The sequence below is a fragment of the Schistocerca cancellata genome, chromosome 3, assembly GCF_023864275.1.
Source record: "Schistocerca cancellata isolate TAMUIC-IGC-003103 chromosome 3, iqSchCanc2.1, whole genome shotgun sequence".
NCBI lineage: Eukaryota > Metazoa > Arthropoda > Insecta > Orthoptera > Acrididae > Schistocerca > Schistocerca cancellata.
In genome coordinates, this window is record NC_064628.1 from 690,949,566 (window position 1) to 690,963,917 (window position 14,352).

General features: G+C 38.2%; 1 protein-coding gene across 1 annotated transcript in view; it reads left to right on the plus strand.

Annotated features, from left to right (window-relative positions):
- Nucleotides 1–14,352, plus strand: part of LOC126176513 (uncharacterized) — a 274,041-nt gene that overhangs the window by 232,422 nt on the left and 27,267 nt on the right. The window contains exons 5-6 of the mRNA XM_049923670.1: nt 2,146–2,283; nt 12,838–13,004. Coding sequence (XP_049779627.1) covers nt 2,146–2,283; nt 12,838–13,004 — 305 coding nt within the window. The remainder of the gene's footprint in view (nt 1–2,145; nt 2,284–12,837; nt 13,005–14,352) is intronic.

Here is a 14,352-nt window from a genome sequence, read left to right on the forward strand (position 1 = left end):
TTCAGTTGCTTCTCTGTACAAGGAATGCCTATTACTATGTTGTCCATGCGGGAGTCTGTGTGATGGTCAAATGACGGTATGTGTATATGCTCCTCCTGTGTGCTTGGTTTCTTAAATGAAAAATATAAAACTTCATCTTTCATTTTATTACCTTCTATTGCTACAACAGGCTGGTCAATTAGTGACTGGATAAAAGTCTTTGACCCATGTAGCACCTCAGCATTTTCTGAACTTTATTTTTAAACTACAGTGACTCTTTTCCATTCTTAATTTACTTACGGCACATACTCCTCCAGATCATGATTTACAATCAGTTTAAACTTTGTCCATAATTCCACTATGGTCGTCATATTGAAACTAAATGATGTCCATTCATTGCCTAAGTAGAATGCTAACAACTGCTTATCTACACTTTCTAGTGTAAATACTCTCCTAGCCTTCTTGACAGGCTTATTAACTTCATAGCCATCATCGATATGATGACATCATGAACACTAATCCATGTGTCTATACTGACACTGAAGAAAAGAAATTTTAACAACAAAGCTGCTGTTTATTACTGGCTGTCTAATTTTAGGCTTTGCCCATTTTCACAAGGCACATATTTAGGATATTGTTGGTATCCACAGTTCTATTTATGTCCTCACACTCAAATGAATCTCTTATCTTCATCATCCAGCCTGATGTGATGGTTGAAATGGCTCGGGGCACTATGGGAGGTCATCAGTCCCATAGAACGTAGAACTACTTACACCTAACTAACGTAAGGGCATTACACACATCCATGCCCGAGGCAGGATTCGAACCTGCGACCATAGCAGTCACGCGGTTCCAGACTGAAGAGCCTAGAACTGCTCAGCCACCGCAGCCGGTGCCTGATGTGATCCATGGGACAATGATATTTTATGCATAATGGTGAATTTGTTCTTATTGTATTACCCTGTGTGTCACTCTGGATTCTTCATCGTAGGTGTTATCATAATTTTGACAGATGCTGATGCAAGCCAGCATAACACACAAAGTAATCCAATAAGAATAAATACTCAGTTGTGTATAAGAGATTGTTTTGCATGGATCACAGCAAGCTGAACAATGGAGACATGAGATTCATTTAAGTGTGATGACAATAGGACTGTCCACACCAACCATATCCTAAATGCAAATAAGTGGCTTGCAGAAACAGGCAAGGCCCAAAGCTAGTCAACCAGTAAATAAGCAGCAGTCAGCAACTTTGTCATTAAATTCCTTTAATATCTGAGACCTGCAAGACTTGATATACTGAAAATGTTGATATACTGACACTGTTGATAAGGTCATGCCTGTTTGTAGCTACAAGATCTAAACTACTCCGACTGCATGTGGGTTGTGAAACTATCTACTCAAGTCTGTCTTTGGAAAACATGTTTAGAACTGCTTCACAAGACTGTCTATCCATATCAGGTACATTAAATCCATAGATGTCACAAGTCTATCCCCAACAGGTTAAAGTCCCATTCAGTAAATTTTTCATGATCAGGGCATTTTCATGCTATTTACTTTAGACACAATTCGAATGATTCTACAACTAGTATAGCAAAATTGGGTGGCCAGAAAAAACATCTAGTGATTAACTTGAGTCATATCCAGGACACTTCACAGTCAGTCTGAATTTTGACCTCAATAAACACAATATTTTTGTTTACTGCAATGAACACTTCCCCACTCCTTATGGTGTCTAATCTGTCTTTCTGATAAACATTCCATGCCTTATTAATGATAATATTTTGAGCATGACAATTTACCTGCAGGGCAGTAAGATCTTGGTTACAAATGCTTTGGCAATTTACCGTTAAAATTTGGACTGTAAAATGTCTAGTTAAAAATGCTACGAAATTTTCTGATATTTGTAAAAGTATCTCAATCTGGTACTGTGTGAGAAAAAAATATTTTCATGTTTTCATTTTATTAATAAGATAGTCACATCCCAATATTTTCTGATGAGTAACAGGGTCTCTGTAAAGTTGTTATTGTGGAAGGCCAGCCAGCTAAGGGTTTTATACAGCTGTTAAACATTTAATTTTCCAATTACGTCATTTCACAATTTTAAATATTTATTGTTATTTAATTAAAAGTGGAAATTATAATAGTATTTTTATCTTTTTGCAGATTGAAGAAATTGAAATTGAAATCTTATTAAAGCAGCATTCAGCCAGAAACACTCCCAACATTGCAGCAATCATTGCATTCTCTCATAGAATATCTTGCCTTGTTGCTACTGATATTCTTGAACAACAGAATTTAAAAGTAAGTAAATTCTGTATATAATACATGAGCATATTCATCAATAAGAATAACGGTGTTGTGAACGATAGGTACACATGTAAGCCAGTAGCAAATTCTTCAAGATACAATATTCATTCCTGCAGACAAAGCAAATAACAGAAGTAAGCAAGCAGGAAAAATAAGAGAGAGAATATATCTCTCTCTCTCTCTCTCTCTCTCTCTCTCTCTCTCTCTCTGTGTGTGTGTGTGTGTGTGTGTGTGTGTGTGTGTAGGGGAGATGGCAAGCAGATTAATATTATTATTACAGTAATTGCCATTAAAACTGCAACACCCTAAATGTAGCATGCTAAAAATGTCAAATTGACACATGAATACTACATGCTTAACATGCTTGAATGTGCAAATGATTAGCATTTCAGAGTAACAACGAAAAGTAAGTAGGAATGACTCCATCTACATTCTGTGCATAAGGAACGGTTATACAGCGGACTCCTCATTCAGAAATCATACTTAAATAAGAGCTGTTTAAGAAAAGTTGTGTTATGCCTTGTGTAAGAAGGAGAAATGTCTTCCAGTATATGTTAGAATTTGTCACCGACAGGATTGTGGCACATCAAGATTTTGCTTCATCATTTTGCGATATTGCTGCTCACATTGGTTGGAATCCCATGGCTGTCATGTGAACATGGGATCAATGGATTCAGGAGGACCACATGCAATCAATGGATTCAGGAGGAGCATACTTAACACCACGCAGGAGCTCAACATCCCCATGCAACTAGCATCCCATAGGGAAGACATATTATTTTCTTGGTCATGCAGAACTATACAGTCACATCACATACCTTGAATCAGAAAAAGGTTTCATTTGCAGGATGACAAGTATCTACACAGACAGTGTGATGATTTATGGTGGACCATCAAATTTGACTTTGGTGACCACTGTTACAGGTTCCATCAATACGGCAGCAGATGGAAAAGTGCTAACAGTTGTATACACAACAACACTGGACACAGTAGTGTCATGATGTAGTCCTTTCAGACAAGTCCTAGTTCTGTGTAGAGCATCATGATGGACCATCTGTGGAGATTCTGAGGAGAACACACTTTGCCAGATTGTATTCATGATCATCATAAAGGCCCAGCTCCAGATGTGATGGCAATGGGTGCATTGAGTATACAACACAATCATAGCTGGTTTTTATAGTCTGTAATATGGGAAGCCATTACATTTCATACATATTAAAGTTAGTGGTAGTGCCTTATCTTTGAGGTTTCCATGATGTTTTCATTCAACAAGGTAATGCAAGACTGCATATTACCTGTGCTGTCCTGATGGCCCACAATATGGTTGGTGTTCGATTGTCGCCATATCCAGCATGTTTTTCACATCTCTCACCCATTAAAAACATCTGGTAATGGGTTGCAGGGAGACTGACATGCTACAACTAGCCAGCAACTATGACTGATAAACTCTGGCATAGAGATGAAGCAGTGTGGAATGATGAGCCTGTATTTATCATCCAAGCTCAGTCTGACATGATACCCAGCCATTTTAGAGCCATTGTTGCTGCCAGAGTTGACAGCTACATGTGCTAAGTTTTACACCCTGTACACCCTCAAATTATCTACAAATACAATGATGGGAAAAAATTGCAACATTGCTAAGGAGTTGATGACAGAATCAAAAGTTGTTAGATATGTTTCTACATCTGAAAGATGATTCTGTTCAAATTTCACACCAGTTGCATTAGAGTGTCACTGCTAGTGCCATTGTGAGGATGCAAATCAGGTTTGTTTTAAATACTCACTGTAATTGTCATGAATGTTAGTTACCGTTGAGATTGGATGTGGTGATTTGATGTCAGTCAAGAATGCCTTTAAGGTGACAAATACACCATGATCAACAACACTCTGAGTTTGATCAAGTTGTGTAATGGGGCTATGAGTCCTGGATGTTCCTTCTGCAATATTGTAGAGAGACTTGGCAGGAATTTATCAACTGTACATGATTACTGACAGCAGTGGTCACGAGCCTGTGTGGTCACAAGAATACTGCACTTCAGACAGCCATGTGGCACTACAGAGAGGAGGATCATTGTGTTCAGCATATGGCTCTGGTGCTTCACACTGCATCTGCAGCAGCAATTTGTGCAGCACTTGGCACCACAGTGACACAACAAACTGTTGTGAATTGGTTACTTCAAGGAAAGTTCTTGAGCCAGATGCCCTGCAGTGAGCATTCCACTGACCCCAAACCACCGTCATTTGTGACTTCAGTGGTGTCAATTGAGAGCTCATTGGAGGGCAGGTTGGGGAACTGTTGTGTTTTCCGATGAAAGTTAGTTCTGCCTCAGTGCCAGTGATGGCCATGAGTTGGCTATAAGGGGGCCAGTTGAGGGTTTGCAAGCAGCCTGTCACGTGCTAGACCCACTGGACCTACACCTGAAATTATGGTCTGGGGTGCGATTTCATATGACAGCAGGAGCACACACATAGTTAGCCCTCGCAACCTGACTGCAAAATTGTATGTCAGTCTGGTGATTAACCGGTTGTGTTGCCCTTCATGAACAACATTCCAGATGATATTTTTCAACAGGATAACACTCACCCACATACTGCAGTTTGTAACATGACATGCTCTACAGAATACCAATATGTTGCCTTGGCCTGCATGGTCACTAGATTAGTCTCCAATTGAGCACAAAGGGGACATCATCGGATGACAAGTCGAGTATCGTTCACAAGTCAAGTATTGTTCAAAAAAATGATCTTCACTACTTTTGGCTAAACTAACTTTGGCATAGAAAGGGGTGATTTTTGCTGCCACATAAATCTTTGGTCACTTCTCCAAAAAAGAAAAAAAGAAAGAATTATGGCATTTAAAGAAACCTTTTGTTAAACTGACATATTCCACATCATTAAAAAATTGTCATATCCATGATCTATGGAACAAGTCTTAATCTAATCAATAAACCATTTTAAGTTGCAGGGACTTTGTTAAAAAGCAGTACTGAATAATGTTTCCCCGATCAAGTACCACGGTTGTGGAACCCTTGTCCGCCGGAAGAATGACGATGGATCGGTCAGCCTTCAGATCACGGATAGCCTGGGCTTCAGCAGTGGTGATGTTGGGAGTAGGATTAAGGTTTTTTAAGAAGGATTGAGAGGCAAGGCTGGAAGTCAGAAATTCCTGGAAGGTTTGGAGAGGGTGATTTTGAGGAAGAGGAGGTGGGTCCCGCTGTGACGGAGGATGGAACTGTTCCAGGCAGGATTCAATTTGGATAGTGTCTTGGGGAATGTTATTTTTCCCACGTGGAATGTTTCCCTCTATTATATTCATATATATATGTATATAATAGAAGGAAACATTCCACTTGGGAAAAAATATATCTAAAAACAAAGATGATGTGACTTACCAAACGAAAGCGCTAGCACGTCGATAGACACACAAACAAACACAAACATACACACAAAATTCTAGCTTTTGCAACCAACGGTTGCCTCGTCAGGAAAGAGGGAAGGAGAGGGAAAGACGAAAGGATTTGGGTTTTAAGGGAGAGGGTAAGGAGTCATTCCAATCCCGGGAGCGGAAAGACTTACCTTAGGGGGAAAAAAGGATGGGTATACACTCGCACACACACAGATATCCATCCACACATATACAGACACAAGCAGACATTGTTGTTGTGGTCTTCAGTCCTGAGACTGGTTTGATGCAGCTCTCCATGCTACTCTATCCTGTGCAAGCTTCTTCATCTCCCAGTATCTACTGCAACCTACATCCTTCTGAATCTGCTTAGTGTATTCATCTCTTGGTCTCCCTCTACGATTTTTACCCTCCACACTGCCCTCCAATGCTAAATTTGTGATCCCTTGATGCCTCAAAACATGTCCTACCAACCGATCCCTTCTTCTAGTCAAGTTGTGCCACAAACTTCTCTTCTCCCCAATCCTATTCAATACTTCCTCATTAGTTATGTGATCTACCCACTTTATCTTCAGCATTCTTCTGTAGCACCACATTTCGAAAGCTTCTATTCTCTTCTTGTCCAAACTAGTTATCGTCCATGTTTCACTTCCATACAGCAGACATATACAGAGGCAAAGAGTTTGGGCAGAGATGTCAGTCGAGGCGGAAGTGCAGAGGCAAAGATGTTGTTGAATGACAGCTGAGGTATGAGTGGCGGCAATTTGAAATTAGCGGAGATTGAGGCCTGGTGGATAACGGGAAGAGAGGATATATTGAAGAGCAAGTTCCCATCTCCGGAGTTTGGATAGGTTGGTGATAGTGGGAAGTATCCAGATAACCCGGACGGCGTAACACTGTGCCAAGATGTGCTGGCCGTGCACCAAGGCATGTTTAGCCACAGGGTGATCCTCATTACCAACAAACATTGTCTGCCTGTGTCCATTCATGCGAATGGACAGTTTGTTGCTGGTCATTCCCACATAGAATGCGTCACAGTGTAGGCAGGTCAGTTGGTAGATCACGTGGGTGCTTTCACACGTGGCTCTGCCTTTGATCGTGTACACCTTCCGGGTTACAGGACTGGAGTAGGTGGTGGTGGGAGGGTGCATGGGACAGGTTTTACACCGGGGGCGGTTACAAGGGTAGGAGCCAGAGGGTAGGGAAGGTGGTTTGGGGATTTCATAGGGATGAACTAAGAGGTTACGAAGGTTAGGTGGACGGCAGAAAGACACTCTTGGTGGAGTGGGGAGGATTTCATGAAGGATGGATCTCATTTCACGGCAGGATTTGAGGAAGTCGTATCCCTGCTGGAGAGCCACATTCAGAGTCTGATCCAGTCCCGGAAAGTATCCTGTCACCAGTGGGGCACTTTTGTGGTTCTTCTGTGGGAGGTTCTGGGTTTTAGAGGATGAGGAAGTGGCTCTGGTTATTTGCTTTTGTACTAGGTCGGGAGGGTAGTTGCGGGATGCGAAAGCTGTTGTCAGGTTGTTGGTGTAATGGTTCAGGGATTCCGGACTGGAGCAGATTCATTTGCCACGAAGACCTAGGCTGTAGGGAAGGGACCGATTGATGTGGAATGGGTGGCAGCTGTCATAATGGAGGTACTGTTGCTTGTTGGTGGGTTTGATGTGGACGGACGTGTGAAGCTAGCCATTGGACAGGTGGAGGTCAACATCAAGGAAAGTGGCATGGGATTTGGAGTAGGACCAGGTGAATCTGATGGAACTGAAGGAGTTGAGGTTGGAGAGGAAATTCTGGAGTTCTTCTTCACTGTGAGTCCAGATCATGAAGATGTCATCAATAAATCTGTACCAAACTTTGGGTTGGCAGGCCTGGGTAACCAAGAAGGCTTCCTCTAAGTGACCCATGAATAGGTTGGCGTACAAAGGGCCCATCCTGGTACCCATGGCTGTTCCCTTTAATTGTTGGTATGTCTGGTCTTCAAAAGTGAAGAAGTTGTGGGTCAGGATGAAGCTGGCTAAGGTAATGAGGAAAGAGGTTTTAGGTAGGGTGGCAGGTGATCGGCGTGAAAGGAAGTGCTCCATCGCAGTGAGGCCCTGGATGTGCGGGATATTAGTGTATAAGGAAGTGGCATCAATGGTTACAAGGATGGTTTCCGGGAGTAACGGATTGGGTAAGGATTCCAGGCGTTCGAGAAAGTGGTTGTGTCCAGTCCTTATTGGTTAGGATATTTTTAAGGCCACTCTTGTTATGTTGCAAGCAGTAAACTATTGCTAGTGGACATGTTTGACAGTACTTGCTTATCACCAACATATCCAGCAATTTCATTAACAGTGTGGTCTGCAGCACATTCAATCATTATAGCTCCTTTCTGCCATCTTGTCATGTCTCCACACCACTCATCTTACTGTGCAGATTTCCTGCAACTGACTGCCATGGCACATCAGCAGTGGAAGGTCATGTGACCACCTATTACCAAATATACACCATCTACAGTGCTCCAAACAGGCCATTGTGCTCTTTTAATGTGGTGACTAATATGTTGTCTGGTGAGTTTTATGTCTAGTGTATATTGCTGAAAACTTGTATGATCATAACTGATTGTGCATAGTTTGTAGTTTTAACTACTGCACTTGTGTTTCTGTGTATTACTCACATACCATATAAATTTTATTTCTCATTAAAGTAGTAATGAAAGGTTATTATTCTTGCCAATTCCATTGAACACTATGAAATTATTGAATACTTGGTATAACTACTGATACCTTATCAGTAATATCAGAAAGAGTATATGGACAGAATCACAGAAAAAACACTTCTTCTCATGATAAATGACATCATTATTCTGGAAACAATCTAACATTTTTGGTCTTCAGTGTGTTTCATTAATTACTTAGCATCCTCTTCTGACTTAGAGGGATCTTTAATGGCAGGATGAGAGCCATTACCTTCCATTTGCAATGCAGTGGTGCTACCCTGATACAACAGAAACCAGCTTCACTCAATAGTCATAATTATCAGTTAAATATTATTGTTGCTGCTACAATGCAAGCTTCAGTCACAAAATACAAATGCAGCATGGAAAGGCGTACAACTTTCTTAAAATAGTGGCACTAAGAATTCTACCAAGATATAAAGAGTGGGCTAGCCGATCAACCTTGACTGTGGCTACAAACTTAGTAAGACATGGAAAGCTGCACTTTTTTTTATTAAAAAGAAGTAGGAGACAATCTGCTAAAACAAGAAACAGACATCACTGCAGTTGGGAAGGCCAGCAACATGGTTATTTCCTGAAATATTGTGCCCATTGGACACAGATGTCTGACAGTACACCCATGAAATTATTTTTGCCATTTCATACCTGCTTCCATGATTCCTTGTGTTGAGGGCAGCCTCACCACCTTATAACATGTGAGAATATTACTTTTGTAGAATTTGTATTCACATAAGAAGCTTGTTTCATGTTTATATTATGAACTTCAGTAGTTTCTACTGGAATAGTTCATGTAAACAACACTGTAATTAATGCATTTTATACAGCAATATTCCATTTGCAATAGTGACCTCAGTGATAAAAGTTGGAAATAAAAACATGGTTAATAGAATAAAGAACTAAAGTAAAATATAGGAGGCATGTAGAACCTGCCTTTGTAGTTTTTAATATATTTTATCTATAACGTCTTTTCAGTAGAGGAACTTTTCTGAAGAATGTTGTGAAAAGTAAATACAGTATCAAAAATGTAAGTATAATACTTCCTTAAAGACAAAATAAGTCTTCACAAATTTTAGAATGTGCAGCTTTTGTTGTATTAGAGTACAACAAAGAAAAGCAAGACACTCTGGGAACAGTCATTTACTATCATCTAGATTTACAATTTAGTAACCCCATCAGCAATGCAAGTGGAAGATGCAAACATATCATTATGTGTAAAAGTCAGACACATCCAGCAGTGAGGGCACCAGCAGTTGGAGCACTGCTGATATTGCCGGCTGGTCACATGTAAATATCACAGTGCCATCCACCAATGATCTCTTCCTCACTTGCTGAATTCTGACTACTGCTAGGCATAATGGACTTTGCTTAATATCATACTAACTGAATGTATGGACAGTATGCCAGTAGTGCTTGGACTCTTTATTGGTACTATGTCACATTTATTTGTATTTGGCGTATATTACGTTCTGCCATAAACTATTAGTGTTTGGTTTTATGTCCCAATTAATAGTTTTTATTTGTTGTTACATAAGTTCATTTGTATTCAGTAGATGTTTTTGGTTCAAAAGTGAGGCTTACAATATTCATATTCCTTTTTCAAGCATTAAAAACTTTTACCTACTGAAAGTGGTATAAGGAATGCTCTAATGATTAGTTACAGTATTTGCCAGCCGAAAACACGGTACACTTTGTGAACCTACTAAGGTTACACTGATTGTTTCACCTCTTTGTACCTACAATAATTTTTAACTGACTAATGAATGTAACATTGGGTTCAAATGTGTAAAATATAATTAAGTTATAAAGTATTTCATTATTTTTCTCTGTTTTATGTTAAACGGTGTTTCAATTAATATTTTCCTTTTTTTTTAAAGTAAGCTTATGCAAAGAGCTTAGGAACTTCTAATCACAGGAAGTTATATATCACAGGAAGTTATATATCCTACTTGCACTGTTAGATGAGAGATTTGTTACATTGTGAAATTCACTTCTTACTTGCTGTAGCACTGTTTGAGCAAATTAATTATATGAGAATACTGTACCATTTCACAATTGTATTTTAGAACAGTTCTGACAACTTGTATCTTTTTTGTGAACGCAAAATTACAGGTAATTTTAGAGAACCTTGGGCTGCATGATGTGGCTTAGTGGCTCAGTGGCAAAGTCCCAGACTACAGATCCAGAGGTCTTGTGCTCAATGTGCAATACTTTCCAGGATTTTTATCTGCCATATTTTCCTTCTTTCACTTCCAGCAACTTTTATTAATGTGAAAAATGCTGAGTTGCACCATGGTTTGGCATGACATTTAACTGTTGGTGCACCTATAACTGGTTGGGTAAATCAGTTCAAACATCATAGGGAAAAAATGGCATACTGTACTACCTTTATTAGTAACATACATAGTGAAGTACTGTGAGGTTCAAATCAACCTTCAGATTGATGAAAGCTGTACCTTTTTATGTGATACACACACAGATATTTATGAAAGAAATAATGATGAGATCAACATGTGCTACAAAATATATTTTCACTGTAGAACCTTTACTCCCAGTAAGTAAACCTTCTGTTATTCTCTCTGGTTAGGTGATTTCCTTCCTACAACATCCCGTACATACAGTAAGAGGATCACCTTTTAAGTTGTACAAATAGTCAATAGATGGCACTACTGAGATATGACATTACTATTGTTTTAAAATGTGTTTTTTGTTACTGTTAAAACAATGGCATGCTTGAAACTGGCAAATAATTTGTTTACAGTGAGCATTTAAAGAATAGAGTTGTAAAAAAATGGAAATTTCAAATGAAGGTATTTGTTGGATGAGATTTTATGATTTTTGAAAAAGCATAACACAGCAACAATGGCTCAAATTGCTTCATTCAACTTTTGGTAATCAATCACCTCCAGTAAAGACTGTTTACAGCTGATCTGCAGAATTTTGTCACAGCCATGCTTTTACCATCAATGAATTTTGTGAAGGTTGATCAAAATCTGTTCCCAAAAATGTTGATGCTGTGTGCAACAAAACTGAAGAGGATCAACATATACCATGAGAAAGATGCACCATCAGGTATATTAAGGAATGCAGTACATTTGATTTTCCATGAACATTTATCTGTAAAAATTATCCATTCCTGGCAGATTCCACATAATTTGACTGATGCTCATACACCGGCTCATATCAATTTACGTAAAAAAAAAAAAAAAAAAAAAAAAAAAAAAAAAATCCACTTGAATCACCATAACAAGAGATATAACTTGGATACATTCATATGAGCCAGAAACTAAGCAGTGGTCAGTTGTTTTGTGTGGATGTTCCAAAATGAACCTAAGCAAGCAAAAGTGGTTTGCTTGTGAAATGCTTCCAAGGAAATGAGCACTCATTTCTTAGGTTATATAAGTCATGAGCAGTGATTTAGAGGATCAAAGGACAGTTAATTCTGAATGGTACACAACAAATCATAGATGAAATCAGGAAAAACAACTGGAAATGTCACATTATGAGAAAGCTCACAGTAACACAATGTTTTAAAAAATGAAATATTTTAAGGAGAAAAACACTGAATTAATGTCTCATTGCCCATATTCCCTTGACTTGTTGCCCAACAATTCTTTTTGTTCCCTTATGTCAAACAAAAAGTGTGTAGACAACGATTTTCATCCCATCAAGTAGCTATTGAATCCTTCCAAAATTGTGCTTTTGAAGTACCAGCATCATTGTGGAAAAAAATGTTTCCAGAATTAGTTCTATCTAATACAGTATTGTGTAAATTTTAAAGGGGAATAATTTGAGAAACAATGAAAATGTGTTTACAAAAAAAAAATTCTTTCATTGTTTTTGTAACAGCTTTGTACTTTTTCTAATCTGTTGTCTTCCACAGTCTTCTCCAGATGTTAAATACCTTTGCTCAGCATAGCTGTTTCTGTCTCAGTCCATCTAGTATAATTTTTTATCATATGTTCCACTATCATGAGAATAAACTTGTAGCATTGCTAAGTTTTGTGCTTTGCTATCTTGCTGTATGTCACATTTTTTTAATCATTCAGTAAATATATTCTACTCCCCATTTCTGTCTGTCTATAGCAATTAGATTACTATAAAAGACTGATACAAGGGTTTATTTGTCTCACATTATAAAGCAGTCTTTCTTCTTCTCCCTTAAAATGACAGAAAATTTTTCAATCTTCATAGGTATCAGTTGCAAAAAAATGTGTTAAGTGTTACCATACGGTGTCTTTTAAAACTTTTTGATTGCTTAGGTAAAAGAATAGTGCTTTGTAGATATTAACATATAAGCTTTTCTCATTTTATTCCAATCAATTTGTCATTATTGATACTATGTTACATATAGATTTTTCCAAAAAAAATTGCATTCCCATCAACAATATTTGGAGTGTAAGTCATTTTATATCAATAAATTTTCTAGACAAGAAGCCTCCTGATTGTACGGTTCATCAGTGTAGCACAAAGGTGTGATACCCTTCAAAACTTTCAGTCATGTCATAGTGTACTGGAAGGATTACAAAGCCCAGCCATTCATAGACTCCATAAGACCTGGGAACGTGTTCGCAAGGAATATCCATCAAAATACTGGTAAGTATTGTTACTAATCCTCAGAATATCCTCATACACAATATTTGTATGTAGTATCTCTACATAGAAATGACATGATGTTCACAGCTCTTCATCTACAGTTAGTGTCACTGCCTCCAGATTGCAGAGTCCTGGGTGTGATCCCCAGCCAGGTCAGAGATTTTCTTCATTTAGGGATGGTGCATTTGTATTGTCCTCATCATGTTATCTCGCCAGCCAATAATTCCACTGAATAGAATAGAAGTTTATCATCTTGTAACATACAGTTTCAAGTCATTGACTTAATGTACAGGAGACTCTTCAAAACATGATAATTGGTTTACAATTTTTCTTGTAATATCATTAATATAACATACTGTACTGGATATGTAATTAATTTGCAATTAATATTTTTTCTTAAAAAGTAACAAACTTTTAAAAATCAACAGTCCTAAGTTCTTGCTCTCTCCTTCTCAAATTTTCAGGTTGTCCTTCATTAATTCTTCTACTGAATAGTAACATTTCTGCACTAGTGACCCTTATAAGGTTTAGTTTTAGGATTTATAAATTTATACCGAGAAATTCTCTTCCTTTCACTTTATTATAAATTTTCATACCCGTGTACTGTGGAGTTTGAGCATAAAGTTTTAAATGGTGGGTGGACAGCATGAATTATTTTTATTTCTGGTGTTGTAGTCATGCTAACAATGATTTGCTACAAATGAATCAGGGTCACTATGTACAAAGATAATCAGCTCGTAGATGTATAGTAAGGGAACACTTGATATACTTAATCAAACAATGGAAAATCCAGGATGGAAATATTATGAGAAGGAAAGTTGCTACTCACCATATACCGGAGATGCAAAGTTGTAGACAGGCACAACAAAAAGATTTTCACTCTTAAAGCTTTCGGCCAATGGCCTTTGTCAGCAATAGACACACACACACACACACACACACACACACACACACACACACACACACATATGACAAAGGCCATTGGCCAAAAGCTCTAACTGTGAATATCTTTTTGTTGTGCCTATCTGCAACTCATCATCTCCGCTGTATGGTGAGTAGCAACTTTCCTTCTCATAACATTGTTACTTAATATACTTAGATTTTTTAGGAGTGAGCAACATGATTTTCTTCACCTTACATTGTTCATATTTCTAATGATGGTTTTCTGAAGTTTTAGCATTCGACACATATGGTTTGAGTTACCCCAAAATACATTTCCATACCTTATTACTGTTTCGAATCAGCTGTGATATATAACTTTTCTTATGTCCATATTGGCACCATTGTACAAAACCCTCATTTTATATGCTAGGCTATTTAATTTATTTACAGGGCACTGTATATCTGA